The following is an 18354-nucleotide window of genomic DNA, read 5'->3' as shown; positions in this document are numbered from 1 at the left end:
CTGCAGATTATCGTTGTAGATAGGGGAGAAAAAAACACCGTCCTCTTGAAATCCTTCTGCCCACCAACCCAGTAACTTTTTAAGAGAACTTAAATGAAAGATGGCCATGGCAATTTGACCAAGATTATGGAGGGGCACACCTTCCTCTTCATGGACTGTGGCTCAGTTCTAGCAAGGAGTTCAGGGAGGGTCGGCAGATGCTGCCTGAGGCTCTGGTAAATATTGACCCATTGCTGGAACCTTTGAAAATTCCAGTCAGCCTCTGGTCCATGATCTTATTAGGCCTTTAACAGCCTTAACTAGCTACCCCTTTTTGGGTTTGGGAAAGCCTTCTGCCATTGACCCTGCTTTTTCCACAATGGCTCTGGGATGAGTTGGCAGTGTGAAACCCATAGGACTGCATTCCCACCTACATATCAGAGTGAAATTCTTCCCATAAAGAAAGAGAAATAGTAAACCAAAAGGACATTTTTGTATATTTTCTTACAGAATTACCCTTATCCCATGACAATGTATGTCCCAAAAGTCACAGACAAACTCATGAAGTATTGCCCTTAAAAATGCACATCTTTTGGTTAACACTATGCAATGAGATGCTTCACACTCTTCAAAGGGGAGGCAATGGCCTCATGGTATTACGGCTGGACTTTTAATCCAGAGACCCAGATAACGTTCTGGGGACTTGGGTTTGAATCCTGCCATGGCAGATGGCGGAATTTGAATTCAATAAATATCTGGAATTAACAGTCTAATGATGATCATGAATCAATTGTCAGAAAAACCCATCTGTTTCACTAATGTCCTTTAGGGAAGGAAACTGCCATCCTTACCTGGTCTGGCCTACATGTGACTCCAGACCCACAGCAATGTGGTTGACTCTTAACTGCTCTCTGAGCAATTAGGGATGGGCAATAAATGTTGCCTAGCCAGCAATGCCCTCATCTCATGAATGAATAAAGAAACAAAAATTCTTTAAGAGAGATTTTATATTTATTAAGAAACAGTGCTGGTAGAATAATTTTGGAACATTTTAAACAGTTCTACAACATTTCATCCAGAATAAGAGAAAAGTACCACAGCTTTAGGTCATTCAGGTTATATTTAGTACGTGCATTTAACAAATATGCATATTAGTGGTAAAACTGCAAATGACCCTACAAAAAGGACTATGCTGACAACATTAAATTGTATAAAGTAATGTTCCACCTTTGATATGGTCATTACAAATCTATATTGTGTTGTAAACTAGTCTTTAGAATTTGCAGAATTTTCTTGAAATTTCAGAATCATTCTGCAGGACATCAAGGACACATTTTCTGCATTTTTTCTCACTTTATATCTATTTTGAATCCCTGCAGAATAGCAACAGTGGAGAGCAGGTGGAGCTATGTGTGCAGTCATTTAAGCCCAAATTACTGTGAATTAAAAACTAATACAAAATCAAAAGATTGGAGATGATGGAAATCTGAAATAGAAACAGAAAATGTTGGAAATACTTTTTGTGACAGGCAGGATCTGTGGAGAGAAATTGGTTTCATGTTTCAGATTGGAGACCCTTCGACAGAATGGGTTTGACCGAAACGTTACCATGACCTGAAAGGATAAATCTGTTTCTCATCACAGGTGATGTCTGCCTGACCTGCTGAGTATTTCCAACATTTTCTATTTTTATTATTAAATTAGGGTGAACATATTCAAATGTAAAACTGGGAATAGAAATAGAAACTTTATATCTTTATTTGGGAGGGATTGCTCTTAAGATCCACTGGAGGGAAGAACTGAAAGTTGTTTCCACTGCAATGGTACCATGCTCAAGTGACTGAATTACATGTTCTGAATCTCCAAATTCACTCAACATGCATTCTTCTGAGTATTTCTAGAAAACTGTTTTCCATTATATATATTGTCTTGCACTGAATCAATTGGAAGAATTATAGAATGGTTACAAGACACGAGGGCATTCAGTCCATTAAATCTGTGCCAGCTCTGCAAGAGCAACTGAGTCCCACTCCCCAGCCCTCTCCTTGTTGCCCTGCAAAAATATTTCCTTAGTGAGGTGCCTATCCAGTTCCCTTTGCAAAGCTGTGATTTAATCTGTCTCCACCATCTTTTCTGGCAGTGCTTGCCAGGTCCTAACCACCTGCTAGAATACAATTATATGTTATTTTAAATTTCCAGCACCCGGCTAACTGTGTGATAATGCTGAACTCACCCAGTTACTCACGTTCATTGTTCACTTTTTATGGAATTTTATTTTCTTCATCTTCACTTTCCATTCTCCTTAACAATTCTATGTTTTGATTTTTCTCTTTATTGAGTTCCGCTGTAGACAATCCCAATTTTGGTTCAAAAGCGAAAAGGACTGACAAGCAATCTGATCCTCAGTGTCACTGTATGGTTATTCTAAGCTTCAGCAAGTGGAGTACAAGAATTGATGTGTGGCTCGGCTGATGTCACCTCCTCCGTGAAGGTAACACTGCACAGCCCTTCATCCAGAGACTGACTGAGTGATGGAACAGACTGTGCTTCATTACATTATTTTATGACCTAGTAGGATCTGAATGGCTATTAGGATGGATCTAACATAATTTCTAACTGAGATGTTTTCTCCTACTGGAACTCTGGTTTTCCTACCATAACCCAGTTTAAGAAATGGGAAGGTAGCCAGCATTTTACTCACGATTCTGCCAGTGGCATTCTGAAAGGGGCCACAAGGGGCACCATGTCAGATATGAATTTCCCCCTTCATTGGTGAAGTGTTCCCTACAGACCTTGGAATTTAGCACTATTAGTACAGGTGCCAGTTACCCCATTCATTAACATAATATGCTGTCACCTGTACCAACAGCTATGTGAATATGTATGTACAGTATGGACCATGTAAAACGGCGCAACGTGGAAGGGAGCTGAACCCATTTTAACTATATTCTCATTGATAAGGTGAGGGATACCTGAAAGACAGGGAAGGTCTTTTCCCCCGGGTGTAACTGAGCTGCTTTTCCAAACTAGTAGGAACTACATCATGTTTATGACAGATTCAGAGTTCAAGTTAAATAAAATGTGTGTCATTCAATGTATGGGAGCAGGGACTGGTCACATTCCTTGCACCATTGCATCTCCCAGGCTGGCAAATGAAATATATCCACTGCTGGAACTTGTCTAACAAAGTCATCTGGCATTTTTCTTTTGTTTCGCACAAGAGTAACCTGCTGGCGAGTTTAGAATCCCAAAGTGCCTTCAAAATTAAGAAGAGTGCCGTGTTCTTGGTGTGATGTTTACTGCATGTCTGTGACCCTGATAAACTGTTTTCAGGTGAAAACAGTAGAACGTTGTTAACATTTTTTAAGGCACGTCAAAACGAGGTTTGTGCTTCTAACAAGTTCAAATTGTGTAAAGTGAACCTCACGGGTGCCCTCTTGAGGCAGAATGGTAGTGTCCCTACCCCTGGACTGAGAGTCCCGGGTTCAAGTCTCACCTGCTCCAGAGATGGGTAATAACGTCTCTGAACAGATTGATTAGGAAAAAACAGATGAAGTGAACCTCAACAGCATCCTATAGGCGGCAGTGTGTCCAGGTCAATGTGGAATCCTATTCTCTCAAACGATGACACAGACATCAGACTTTGCAAAACAAAAAAGCCAGCCCACTAACTGAATAGTCGCTATTAGTCCGGGAAGTGACTGGCAGTGGATTCCAATCGTTCTCCCATCCCACTCGGGCTCCGATCTGTTTTAATCGGTTGGGATCAGATTGGTCCATCTGACCGGCGCCACTTCGGAGCTGAAGTCAAACTCGTTGTGTCCCAGCCAGAGTTCCGGCAGCTCGTCCACTCGGTCCAAGCCCAGCTCCAGTACCAGGCTCGTCAGTGAGTCCTCATCGATGAGGTCCGTGTCAATGATGCCCGGCGTAGCGGCGCTCGCCTGGCCTGAGCTTGGAGCCTGGCTGTCCCCGGGGGCTGCAGGAGGCGGCGCCGCGGCCGGGCTCTCGTACTGGCTGGTGAGTTTCTGTAACTGCAGGGCGAGCTGTTGCTGCTGCTGTTGCTGGGTCCCGCACCAAGGGCCGAGCCGGCCCTGTGCACTGCTGCTCCGAGCTACCGAGCCTCCACACTGCAGCATAGTGACCGCTTCACCCTCCTTCAGTCCGGGCTCCACCCGCGAACCTGAGGGGGCAAAACAGCCTGACATTAGTAACGCCCAAAGGGCACTCTCAAATACAGACTCAGGCAACATCTCATTGACCCTGGAGCCCCCAATGCAGGTATTTTCTGCTCGACCTGTTCAGAGGTGGAGCGCGAACCTGGGTCTGAGAGGTAGGTACATTACCACAGTGGCACAGAACCTTTCCCCTCGGTGTATACTTGTTACATGGTGACTATTCTGGTGGCTATCTTGCAACATCAAAGTAACCAGGATTGGCTTCAGCGTGTTTCACACCCCTTCCCAGGTTAGTATGAATTAGCATCCTGAATAAAAACAAAGTTGCTGGAAAAGCTCAGCAGGTCTGGCAGCATCTGTGATGGAAAAAAAAGAGTTAACGTTTCGGGTCCGGTGACCCTTCCTCAGAACTCAGTCTTGGCATCCTGAACGTCAGTTCCAGGTGATCCAATTATAATCAGTGAAAAAAAGCAGATAATCCATGATGGAATAAGAATCGAAATTGCTGGAAAAGCTCAGCGAGTCTGGCAGCATCTGTGGACAGAAATCAGACTTAACGTTTTGGATCTAGTGACCTTTCCTCAGAACGCCTCAGTCCATGGTGGTCTGTTAATAAACAAATGAAGTAATTAGGATCAGATGAACGCTTTGTGATCACGCTACAGTTCATAAAATCATACAGTACAGAACAGGCCCTGTGGCCCATTGAGTCTACACCAACCAAAAAAAAACTACTCTAGATCTACACTAGTCCCACATTCCAGCACTTAGCCCATGGCCTTGAATGTTATGATATTTCAAGTGTTCATCCCAGTGCTTTTTAAAGGTTGTGAGGTATTCTGCCTCAACCACCGCCCCCTCCCCAAACAGTTCACCCTCTGGATGAAAACGTTTTCCTCAAATCGTCCCTAAACCTCCTGCCTTTCACTTTAAAATTATGTCCCCTACTTCCTATCCACCCTGTACATGCCCCTTATTATATGCAGCTCACTCGTGTCCCTTCTCTGCCCCAGAGAAAACAACCGGAGTTTATCCATCCACTGCTCATATGCAAACTGCTCCATCCCAGGCAATATCCTGCTAAATCTCCTCTGTACCACCTCCAATGCAATCATTTCTTTCCTATAGTGCGGTGAACAGAACTGCACACAGTATTCCAGCTGTGGCCTAACCAAAGTTCTGTACAGTTTCAACATAATCTCTCTCCTTTTATAATCTACAACACAACTGATAAAATGTCCCGTATGCTTCCTTAACAGCTCTATTAATCTGTCCGCCACCTTCAGGGATGTCAAACACCCCAAGATCCGTTTGTTTCTCCGAGCTTCCTAGTATCCTGCCATTCATTGAGTACCCTTCTTGGGTCTAGGCCCGAAACGTCAGCCTTCCTGCTCCTCTGATGCTGCCTGGCCTGCTGTGTTCATCCAGCTCTACACCTTGTTATCTCAGATTCTCCAGCATCTGCAGTTCCTACTATCTCTGATTCATCGAGTACACCCTTGTCTTGCTACTTCTTCAAAAGCGCATTACTTCACACTTAGCAGGATTAAATTCCACCCTACACTGATCTACCCATTTTATCAATGGGTTTATATCCTCCTGTAACTTAATACCCTCCTCTTCGCTGTCAATCACCTGACCAATCTTTGTGTCATCCACAAACTTACTCATCACCTCATCGCCCGTCCCCCCACCTACTCCCCGCAAATAACACACACACACTTTCATCTCCATCGTTTATATATGTAAATGTATGAGACATTTTAAAAGATGTTGTTCAGGATATCCAGGATCATCTGATGCAGAACCCCGGTCTCTGAAATTAAATCTAAATTGAACTCCTATAGACAACCGCGCCTAATCTAACTAGAGAAACATTGAAGACAGTTTTCATTCACAAGCTTGACCTCTTTGTTCGTAAGAGGAGCGCGGGATGAGAGAAGGTTTCACGCTCGGGCAGTTTTACCAACGGCATTCTGATCTGTTTGCTGCTCCCGCTGCTGTTCCCAACATCCATCACTTTTGAAGAACGTCCTCCTTTTCATTTAAAATAAAAATTAACTCGATGTCACCTGCTCTTTGATCCCTGGCTGGATTTAATCGGATGTTTGTCTTTTTTTTGCAGCATCGACACCATTCATAAACCCCATGTGACTACCTACCCTCTCAGTGCCTCCCCGGCAACTGCCTCTATCTAGGGGGTTATAGAACAAAACGATGGAAAACAAACTACTGTTTGGCGGATATGTCAAAATATATTTATTCATTCCTGGTGGTAACATTTTAATTCTTGTTTTCGTTTCACGCCTCCCAGAATTCAAATACCTGGCGTTCGCACCTTCCTGTTGCTGTGACGCCGGAAAATTGATTCATTTCGTAATGATGCTTGGGCTAATCTCGGCCCTTTGGAGGCTGTATGTGTTTCTCCTCTCGCCGTTAGAGCCCATTCCCGCGCTGCGTTGCACTTAAGCAGAGTATCATGCGAATGGACTGTACTTCTCAAAGCGTACGACGCACGTGTAAAAGAAACATTTCAATGTTTCGAATATGCCTCTAATATATTTCCCCAATATAACGGATCATGCCTGCCATTAAGTGTTTGTACAAATGTTTGGACAAGGACGTTATAGGTTACGATATTTCTCGAGGTGCATGTTGTATTTCACATGTAGGTTTGAACCGTCCCGGTACGTTCTGCTTTAACGGTGCGATGGAAACAACCCACCGCGACACCGCGTGTGAAGTCGAACGGGATGTTCTTTAAACATCAGATGTGAGCTATCTTCACCCATAAGTTGGGAAATATCACAAGAATGCCACGTGGGTGAACTTGAACGGACCCAGTGTTCCCGGGAGACTGTTGTGTCTTGTTTGGTGTTAGCGCGGCGCCCTGTTTTCCTAAAGACGGTTTCTGTAAACAAGCAACTGGACCGAGAGCTCCGGGGGTGCGCTGGTGGGATCACACTGTGCCTTCCAGGGAGATGGACTTCCAAAGCATCGTGCAGCCGGGTTAGAAGCGGCTCCTACAGAGGGAGCGGCCACTCACTGCTTAAACGGTCAAGCTGCTTGAAGTGGGACAGTGGTTTTCTAACCGAATCTAGATTGCACTTAGTTCTAATTGATGCCTGGTTTGGGGATGAGGGGCCTTGGTGGTGGTGTGGGAATGCGGGGGGGGGGGCGGATTCTGACCCACAGTCTTACCTTCTCCAAGGTTGGTTCCCCGAGCCAGTGTCTCCGATTGCTTCGGTGAAGGTGACTCCGTTGATCTAATGTAAGGGTCCAGCACCACCCCACCGCCAGCCCTAAACGGAGGATCCGAGATTCGCTGCTGGGCTCCAGGGGGTGTGGGGGTGGTGGTCTCGCTTCACTGTTGCTAAAGCCCAGCGTTTCGGATCCAAGACGATCACGTCCGAGGGGTGGGAGATGGAGTTGTCAGGAATTGGAGACTGTTCCCAGTCTCAAAGATCCACACGGCTGAATGTGCCGTCTCAGTGTATGCAGCATTCTCCCCTCCCTCCCCACCCCGTGAATGCCCACTTGCAATGAAAGAGCTTTCTCTCTACTGTCCGGCCGACACTGAGACCCATCAGCGTTCACCCACATATAACGTGCGGCTGCAAAAACCTGGACTGGATCGGTCCCTCTCTTTGGCGGGAGGGTTTCCATGGATTCCTCCAATGAAATCAAATTTACTATATATCAGCCAAAGTCATCGCCTATCCTCGAGGGAAAGTCTCAAAGAGAACATTCCAAATCCCCAAGGTGCATTCCAAACAGCTCCGTTCACACACACTCCTTAGACCAGCCTAGATGGGAGATGACCAAAATTGTAGCGCGCTTGGGAGGAATTGCTGGGGAAGCTGATTTCTTCTTTCCCTGAGCAATTCCTGGAAACTTCCAAAAGGTATTTTTTATTCACCCATGGGACCTGGCCTTCACTGGCTCTCCCTCCTTTGCCAGTCCCTAGTTGCCCTTGAGAAGGTGGAGGTGAGCTAAATTCTTGAACTGCTGTAGTCTACAATGCCCCTAGGGAGGGAAATCCAGGATTTCGACCCAGTGACAGTGAAGGAATGGTGATATAAATCAGAATGGTTAGTGACTTGAACTGGCAAGTGGTGGTGTTCCCATTGTATCTGTTGGTCTTGTCCTTCTAGGTGAAAGTGGCCATGGGCTTGGAAGGTGCTATCCAAGGATCTTTGGTGAATTTTTGCTGTGCATTTTGTAGATGTGCCTGTGGATGCGGTGCCAATCAAGTGGGCTGCCTTGTCCTGGATGGTGTTAAGCTTCTTGAGTGTTGTTGGAGCTGTATCCATCCAGGCAAGTGGAGAGTATTCCATCACACTCCTGACTTGTGCCTTGTAGATGGTGGATAGGCTTTGGGGTGTTAGGAAGTAAGTTATTTACTGTAGTATTCCTAACCTCTGACTTGCTCTTGTAGCCACTGTGTTTATGTGGCAAGTCCAGTTGAATTTCTGGTCAATGGTAACCCCCAGATTGTTAATAGTAGGGGACTCAATGATGGTAACACCATTGAATGTCAAAGGGCAGTGGTTAGATTGTCTCTTATTGGAGATGGCCATTGCCCAGCCTTTGTCTGGCATGTATGTGACTTGTCACTTGTTAGCCCAAGCCTGGATATTGTCCAAATCTTGTTGCATTTGAACATGGGCTGCTTCAGTATCTGAGGAATTACAAACGATGTTGAACATTGTGCAAAAATTAGTGAACATTCCCACTTCTGAACGTATGACAGAGGGAAGTCTCCATTTAAATTGGAGAATTCAGAGTGATCTGCTAAAATTGACCAAAATAAGGTCAGAATTGACAGGGAGTGGCAATATCCTGCAAACTGCCCCTCTGGCCCTTTATTACAAAAGAAGGGGCTCTATTTCTGACAGGAGATTCTGCTCATGGTGCCGTCAGAGATGCAGCACCATACTTCTATTCTGACAGTTCTTTCATAGTGTAGAGGGAGAATAGAATGGAGTCCTTGCAGGAAACAGGGTGTGAGAAAGTAAATGTGGAAATCAGTGGTCTTTTAATAGATATTGATGGGCAACCCAGTCCTTGAAATGGAAACAAACAAATCAAGGAAGGAAAGAGTTAAAGAGTTAGAGATGGACCAGACAAGGACCATTCCCTTCGTGACAGTCTAGTCCACTCTTCTGTCACTCCTAACACTTCCTCACTCTCCCATGGCAGCTTCCCTTGCAATTAAAGAAGATGTAACACTCGCTCTTTTACTCTACTCCTGACTGTCCAAACACACCTTCCAGGTGAATCAGCACTTGTACCTGTGCTTCTTTTAATCTAGTTGACATATTTGCTGTCACAATACAGTCTCTTCAATATTGGCAAGACCAAAAGTAAACTGGACGACCACTTTGGGAACGTCTCCACTCTATCCATAAGAATGACACAAACCTTCTAGTTGCTTGCCATTAAATACAACATCTTGTTGTAATACTAATATTTCCATTCTAAGCCTGCTGTAGTGTTCCAATGAAGCCCAATGCAAGCTGGAGGAACAGCACTTCGTAGCCCCTTTAGGCACTTTGCAGCCTTCAGGACTCAACATTGAGTCCAACAGCTTCAGAGAATGAACACCATCATCCACTTTTGAGTAACTCTCCACCCAACGTATCCCGATTGCATGGTTTTGCTGTCAGCAGAGCTGACCTATTTTCTATTTCACACCTATCATTAATATCTATTTTGGAACTAGAAGGCTCCTTTACTTCCTTTAGCACTTCCTTTGTCTTTTGTTCTCAGGACCCTCACTATCTGTTCCACCTGCCCCCTCTCTCCCTCTGATAACAGGTTTTGACTAAACATAATATTCCAACCCCCTTCAGTTCTGGAGAAGAATCACTGGACTTGAAATGCTAACTAACTCTGTTTTCTCTTTCCATAGATGCTGCCTAACCTACTGGATGTTTTCAGCCATTTCTAATCTTATTTCAGATTTCCAATACTTTCCTTTTCCAATACATCTCCTTCTGAGTTGCTTCATTTGAATTCTACAGGTATCAGTGTACAACACATCGCAAATCAAGTACTCTTCTGAAACAATCTAAGACTGTGATCAGTCCATGGTGTATGCCTCAATAATTTCTCCTTGTTTTGCAACAATCCATCTCCATTCATCTAAAGGACAGATGTTCAGGCTTTTTGCACAAAAGTAGCTGCCTAGTCCACACTTCAATAACACTCTATCTCAGTATTCAGGACAATTTGAAGACCACCTGTTAAACACTTTTAAATGCCACTCTATCCAGTGCTTTGCATTCCAAACCAATTCTCCTGCTAGAGGGAGTGTTCCTAGCAGCTCCACTATTTCACAATTTGTCAAGGCCAGTCAGAGGTAATATAAAATAGTATTATAACTGTGAAAAAAGGGAGAGCACAAAAAACTGGAGGACAGTAAATGACACGCACAACCAAGTGTTTGGTAGGAGTAAAGCAATACTCTAGGTTGCTATCCAGTGAACCAAGCCGGAAATTGCATATACATTGATAGAACAGGACTCACCAATGATGCTTTTATTATTAAATAAGTTGCCAACCCACAAGCAACATAGATTTGTCTCTGTGCTGTTGTGTCTTACACTATTTGCAAGTGTACTGACATGTTTACCTGTAGTTAGCTCTCAATTTTTATCTACTAAGTTCATATCTGTCCAGCTATCATTCACTTATCTGCTAATCAATATTCAAACATCATATCACAGGGTGAGAAAAATATATTTCTACAGACAGCAGTGATAAAGTGAGCTCACAAAATAACTGACTTCTCTTGTTTTGAAATATTTATCAACATGGCATTATTTGAAGTATCCTTTCTTTAAAAAGTTCATCTTACGCATATGAATAAAAATTGACACCAACACATGAAAGAACTCCATCTAGCTCCTTTCCTGTCGGTGGCAGGATGAGTTGTCCTCAGATTTAAACTTCCCCAGAATCTTCCAGTTTACAGTGCTCAATCTGTTGACGTTTGAATGCTCAAATAAATTCCTGCATTCGTGTAGATTTTTCCAGAGTTTCCCCCGTCTTACTCCTCAGAATGTCCTTTCCTGAGAGGAATAGTTCCATCAATCATTGTTGCAGATCAGGATCATACATCTGGTTGCTCAGATTATTTGTGGTGTTCTGCTTTCTGCAAACAATGCTGAATTTTATGGCTATCTGGAACATTGCCAGTGAGATGGAAGATAGCCAAATTGCAAAAGTAGAACACCCAGTAAAGTCTATGTGAATGGGATAACTCTAATTCCAATGATCTAACGTAGATTTTCCTCAACCACTTTTATTGCTCCCCTTATGGAAAGTGATAATGGGAACCACTGAAAACATTGGTAGAAGATGTACTTACATCAAGTATAGTGTTTTGCTTTGGTGCAGCCAGAGTCAGTTAATGGAGTTACCAGGCAACATGGCCACCATGCATCAAAAAAATGGTGCTGACAGCTTCCTATTAAGATCTAAAGGGGACGTTCTGGAATGTACCTCTCATTCTCTCTCCAACCACTTCCACATCAAGAACAGCCAGCATACCTGTCAGCTTGGGAAAAAAAAACAAACTGGAAATGAGTTGTTAGGAACCTGACCACCCCAGTAACACAAAATTACCCAGCTGTCAACAATAACACCTCTGGTACCAAAGCTGAAAGCAATAGTTATGTTAGCATTCTGGAATGGTGAGGCTAGACAGAAAGATCAATCAAAAAACTTTTCTTTAAATCTCTAATTCATGTGCTTTAAACACAAAAGCACTTTTTAACATTATGTTACTTAAAAGTTATCAGGAGCAATCTGAGCCCTTGAAAATTGATAATAGTAAATTTATCAATGGAAATAACATGTTGAAACTTACTTTGTGATTGTATTTACAGCTGAGTCAGAGGTTAGCCTTAAAAACTAACGTTGTGTTAGTAACAAGGTCTCATCAAAATTAATGTAAGCAAATTCAAATTAATGAACATGATAATAGCACTAAATAATAATAAATCCCTAGACTAGAATTTAAACAGAGTAGCTGGGAACACTGTGGATGCCTAAGCTCTGAGCTGCCAAAGGTTTCTCAATTCTTCCTTTAGGTTGGAAAATTGTACACATCACTTAGCTACTCAAGTAATATGAAAGCAAGTAAATAGGGTATTACAGAGCAGTCAGCCTAATACCTATTATAAAGAAATTTACTAGAGTTTGTGATTAATAGGGTGACTAAACACCTTGAAAATTTTCATTTGATCAAAGAGAATCAGAATGGATTTATAAAGAGTATGTCACACCTCACAAATATAACTAAATTGTTTGAATGGGTGCTCAAAGCCGCAGACAGGGGAAAATAACGCATTTCATAAAGTATTTGATGAAAGATTGTTAGATGTAGTTAAAGCTAACAGAACTGAAGCTAAATTATTGATCTGATGAGGAAATTGACTGAGAGGAAAGGGGCATATAGGCAGGTTTGATAATTATCAGGATATAACTAGTGGTATTTTACAGGAATCTATTTTGGGATCAACTACTCATGTATGTTCAACTTTGATGATGGAATGGAAAGCCAACTATACAATTTTTCTGATTACGTGAAGATAGGCAACATTGTCAGCAGTGTAGTTTGAAGCATGTAATTATGGAGATATTAACAGATTATTTGAATAGACAAACTGCGGTACATGGACTTTGATCTATGAAAATGAGAGGTCACCACTTTGAAACTAAGAAGGACCGAGCAAAGCGTTTTCTAAATGGTAAAAAGACGGAATCAGGAGCTCCAAAACGACTAGGAGATCCAAATCCAAGATAATTAAAATGTCATGATCAGGTTCAAAAGGTAATCAAAAAGACTCATAAAATGTTGGTCATTATATTGATTAGAATGAGAATATTAGGATGGAAGTCATGTTTCATCCATACAACTCCTGGAAATGCAGATCTGGGCATCATATTTTAGGAAACAAACATTGGCCTGTGTGCAGTACAGATTTACCAAATGAACATTGTCTCCAGGCGTTCAATTACAAGGAGAGATCACACAAACTTGGGTTACATTAAATGGAATCTAGAAGAAAAAGGGTGATTTGATCAAAGTTTCCAAGACATTAAGGAGAACAAGATAGGACAGAAAGAGAGAACTTATTTCCACTAGTTGGGGAATCTATAGTTAGGAGCAAAGTTTAAAAATTAGAAGTATAATTATAATTCAGGATGTATTTCCATGCACAAAGGATGGTAGAAAGTTGGAGCTTTCTTCCATTAACATTGTTACTAGATCAATTTTAATTTAAAATTTAAGCTTCATAGATTTTTGTTAATTGAAGATGTTAAGGGATATAATACAAAGGTAGGCATATGCAGTTGGATCATAGATCAGCTATGATCTCATGTAGTGCTGCAACAATCTCAGGGTTGAAGTCTTTTTTTGTTTCCCCACTTTTAAGAATAACTACCTCTAAAATGGAAACTGTCAACTGCCTGACAACTTTCTATGATATCTCTTAAAATGGAGACTGACAGATGGTTCTTATGAGGTTACAAATAGTGCAGGATAAATTGTAGGCTTTCAAGCTATTAACACCTCTCCTAAGGCTGTTAATGTGTCTACTTGCTCTTTATTTTCAAAATAGTTTACATGAAAAAAAATCCCCATGCTATAAGACAATATGACTGCGGAGAAATGACACATTTTATTGAAGATTTTCAAATTATACTCATCAGGACAATTCACAACAATACCAATTCAAAGGAAAACCAACATTTATACTGTCTGAGAGGAGAATGCTCACTGGTTGGCAAATGGATTCTGTAAGAGGTAAGCATGCAGATTTGACCCAGAGGATTAGCTGCATACCAGACATTGTGAAAAGGGTGAAATAACTCCTATGTATTCAGTACTATACTGGTTTCATATATTGCTGTGTTTCTTGCTTCTGTATATTCTTTTATCTGTACATAAATTTGAGCAATTAGTTTAAGCTTGTACAAATTGATCTGAGCTGTTTTCTGATTTTGAAGGTGAAAGGATAACGTGTACTCACATATTTGTATTAAAATATTTATCAGATTTCGGAGGTAGTTGTCAATCAAAGCTGATGAATACCCACTGGAGAATAAAGAAGGGTTTCATTCAAAAAGAACTAGGTTTGCTCATGGCTGTTGCCATTTAACCACCAACACAAGTGAAAATTCTGGGGAGAACTTTCAACTGTATTGCAGTTCCTTGATTGACACCTTGGATTTGAAGTTCAAGAGAAGTGCGTTGGTTAAATGAGCTCCAGTGCTCAGTAGCTCAGTTTCAAGATAATTGCCTCCAGCAGTATTAGGCAGCATATTTGTGAGAAATCATTTTGTTTTTTATTCATTCCTGGGATTTGAGTATTGCTGGCAAGGCCAATATTTGTTGCCAATCTTTTGAAGTGTGCTTCAGAAGGTGGTGATGAGCAGGCTTCCTGAAATACTGTAGTCTATTTGGCGTAGGGTACATCCGCTGGAAGGATTTACTGTTAGGAAGGAATTACAACATTTTGATCCAATGACAGTGCAAGATCCAAGTCAGAATGATGTGTGGCTTGGAGGAAAATTTGCTTTTAGGTGGTAGAGGTCCTCATGGGTTTGGAAGGCATTGTGTAAGGAAACTCAGTGAATTGCTGTAGTGCAATTGTAAATTGTACATGCTGTGACAACTGGAAGCCAGTGGTGGATGGGATGCCAATCTAGTAGGCTGTTGTGTTCAAGATGGTTTAAAGTTTCTTGAATGTTATTAACAGTTAAAGTCGTTCAGGTAATTGGCAGTATTCCAGCACATATGTGGCTTGTGCCTTAGAAGCATAGAACCATAGAAATGAAACAGCACAGAAGGAGCCATTTGGCCCATCTTGTCCATGCTAACCCAAAGACATCCAAATGCCCTCTCTAATGCCATATTCCTGCACATGGCCCATAGCTCTGCAGCTTTCAGCACTTAAGGTGCAGATCCTGGTACTTTTAAAAAGTCTTTGCCTCCACCACCAACTCAGGCAGCGAATTCCAGACACCCACCACCCTCTGTTTAAAAAAGGTTTTCCTCACATTCCCTCTAATCCTTCTGCCACTTAGCTTGAATCTGTGACCCCTGGTTTTTGAACACTCTGCCAAGGGAAACAGGCTCCGCCTGTCTACTTTATCAAATTTTGTATACCTCAATCGCGTCACCCCTCACCCTTTTCTGTTAAAAGGAAAACAAACCCCAACCTCTCCAATCTCTCCTTGTAGCTACAATTCTCCAGCCCTGGCAATATGCTGCACTCTCTCCAGAGCAATTACATCCTTCCTGTAACGTGGTGACCATAACTGCATACAATTCTCCAGTTGTAGCTCCATCATTGTCTTATAGTTTCATCATTACGTCCCTATTTTTGTGTATTCTATACCTCTGCCAATCAAGGCAAGCATTCCTTATGCCTTCATTACAACCTTATCCATCTGTACTGCTACCTCACATGCCGAGATCTTTTGCTTCGTCCACCCCTCTCAGTATATTTTCATTTATTCTGTATTCCCTTTTACTGTTTGACCTCCCTAAATGCATTACCTCACAATTATCGGAGTTGGTACTCCATCTGCCACTTTCCTGCTCATTCCATCAACGTATCTATATCATTTTGGAGCTTATAGCTATCCTCTGCACCCCGAGTTTTTGTGTCAGGCGGACAGGGTTTGGGCAGTCAGGAAGAATTTCCCGCTGCATATGATTAGCCTCTGACCTGATCTTGTAACCATGGTATTTACATGACTAATCAATTTAAATTTCTGATTAATGGTAATAATGGTGATGATGGGGAAGTTACAATAGTAATGCCAACGTAGTTTAAGGTGGGATGATTAGCTTCTGTCTGGTTAGAGAAGGCTATTTTTTGGCATTTATTACTTGCGCTTTATCGACTGAAGCCAGAATATTGTCTAAGTTTTGTTGCACATGGACATAAACTGTCTTAGTATGAGAGGAGTCACAAGAGGTTCTGACAGTTGTGCAATATCTAGCAATATCCCCACTTTGGACTTCAAAATGGACTGTCAGCTGAAGCTGTTTGAGCCTAAGACAGTGCCCTGAGAAACTACTTAGTGATGACCTGGGGCAAGATTGTTCAATGGGAGTGTTCCATGACCCTTCCTCATCGGATCTGAAATGTTAACTCTGTTTTTCCCTTCACAGATGCTGCCAGACCTGCTGAGCTTCTCCAGCAACTTTGTTTTTGGTCAAGAGTAGCAGTTCAATTTCACTGTAAAAGGGTGGTCAAAAAAACTGATTGACTAAGATTCTTCTTACCCAATCATTGACGGATCAACAAATAATTGTCTGCATAATAGTAAAATGGAATTAGTTCTATATCACTAGTAGAACAGCACAATTAAAATCTTAATACATTATTCATACGCCTAGCAGAAGAAACTGGAGTCAGAATCAAGCAATAAAGCAGGAGATAACTGAGGTGACAGCCGTTGACAAGAGCTAGTCTCATCCTAATACTCAGCAGTGGATGTAATTATTCTTACCACTGACTTTTCTTTAATAAGAAGATATTCTTTCAGATCCTTTCATAAATTAACACTGAACATTGCTGCTTCATTACATCCTTTAGATTTATGGAAGTCTGGCAATCCCAACACATTTCACGTTTTTATCATATTTTGCTGAATGAGATTTTCTTTTCCATTCAATAGCGGAGAATAAAATATTTGTATTAGTCATTAAATGCTAACTGTGAATGGTGGTGTTGGGAAGCAAACGTTCAATGGCTTATTGAATGAAATCAGGGTAAGATGTATAGCCATACAGATTTGGAAGGTGCTGGGTTCAATTCCCACCGAGTAAGCTGTTCTCAACCAGAGCAATTCTGCGGCGCTAGAAGTGACACTACCTTCCTAGATTCAGGAAAGGGTAACAAAATAAATAACCACTGTTTCAGCTTCCAATTGCAGTAAATCAACAGCACAGTAATAGATCATATGGCTCAATCAGTCCATGCTAGTGCTGGTGTTTCATTCAAGTTTCCTTCCATTCTCATTTAATCCTATTAGCATGTGTTATTGCCTGCTTCCTCATATGCTTAAACTCACCCCCAAATGAGACTATACTTTCATCTGAATTCCACCTTATGGTGCCAAGTTCTGTATTCCCACTACTGTCTAGGTGTAAAACTACACACGTTTTAAACTAATGCAAACACTGATCTTAGCAGTGAAGTCCTAAACAATTATGAGTGTGCCTATGGTACAAAGAGAAGAATATGGACATAAAATACAACTTGTTCCAATGAATCATACATGTGAAGCTATTCTTATTATCTGAGGATAATAGGGACTAAATATACTACCATATTGAAACACAATTTACTGATAATTTCAAAAAAGTCTACAAAAAATGACACATAAGCATTGATTACACTATTCCATGCTAAAAATAATGCGGATAATTTTTTTCTAATTCTCATAAATGTCTGAACAAAGCCATGGTATTAAGGAATGGATTGAGAGGAAACAATGCATACATCAACAGAGGAGAATTATACCAGTTACCAACTGCTACATATTGCCATTAGTACTGTTTTATGAGTCATACATGTTTGAAATGAAATCATCATAGCTTCCATCTGTGATTCTTGTTTAACTTTGGACTAAAAACTACTATCGTAATGGTCCCAGCTACTAAGACAATGGCTAAGAAAGGCCTTCTTTATCACAGTCTTCTTGTGCCACTATCTCATAATGTTAGTTTGGTGTTGTATTTATAACTTAGGATCCAATGGAATTAATAATTTTTTTTGTTTCCAATTTTGTGTATTTCACATCTGAAGCCATTGGTGCTTGCAGGGATGAGTTTTCTGAAATGTTGGTTGCCTTTAGCCCCTTACAGAGTGTCCATTATTTGAGATGAGCATTAACAATGCATCTTCAGTCTTAACAAAGGTAGGCACTAATCTACAGATAAATTACAAATGAGCCCAAATCCTATCTTTTGTTTTTGAAAACCTGCCATCAAATCACCCATTTGACTAATTAAAACAAGCAACAAATCACACCCGCTGCCCAGCAGGGGCACTGCCTATCTTTAGAATTTCTTAATCAATTTGTTCAGACACATTGTGACTCACATTTGGAGCAGGTGGGACTTGAATGTGGGTATCCTGTCACAGAGATAGGAGCACTACCACTG

The 18354-nt window shown here is 41.6% G+C and overlaps 1 protein-coding gene across 6 annotated transcripts in view; it reads right to left on the bottom strand.

Annotated features, from left to right (window-relative positions):
• Positions 1-1032: 1032 nt before the first annotated feature.
• The window catches only part of LOC109919332 (histone deacetylase 8), a 63610-nt gene continuing 46288 nt past the window's right edge, over positions 1033-18354 (bottom strand). For 3 of the 6 annotated variants that reach the window (XM_048605088.1, XM_048605089.1, XM_048605090.1), the window contains 2 exons: positions 11712-11718; positions 1033-4159 (listed from right to left, as the gene is read on the bottom strand). In XM_048605088.1, the coding sequence (XP_048461045.1) occupies positions 3732-4159; positions 11712-11718 (435 nt within the window). In that variant the 3' untranslated portion in view covers positions 1033-3731. Of the gene's footprint in view, positions 4160-10687; positions 11231-11529; positions 11719-18354 lie in introns of those variants that run through there. The other 3 variants (XM_048605085.1, XM_048605084.1, XR_007263640.1) reach the window with 2 other exon arrangements.

Source organism: Rhincodon typus, chromosome 14 (genome assembly GCF_021869965.1).
Source record: "Rhincodon typus isolate 14 chromosome 14, sRhiTyp1.1, whole genome shotgun sequence".
NCBI lineage: Eukaryota > Metazoa > Chordata > Chondrichthyes > Orectolobiformes > Rhincodontidae > Rhincodon > Rhincodon typus.
Note: the sequence above shows the minus strand (reverse complement) of the source record. Positions and strands in the feature narration are given on the sequence as shown.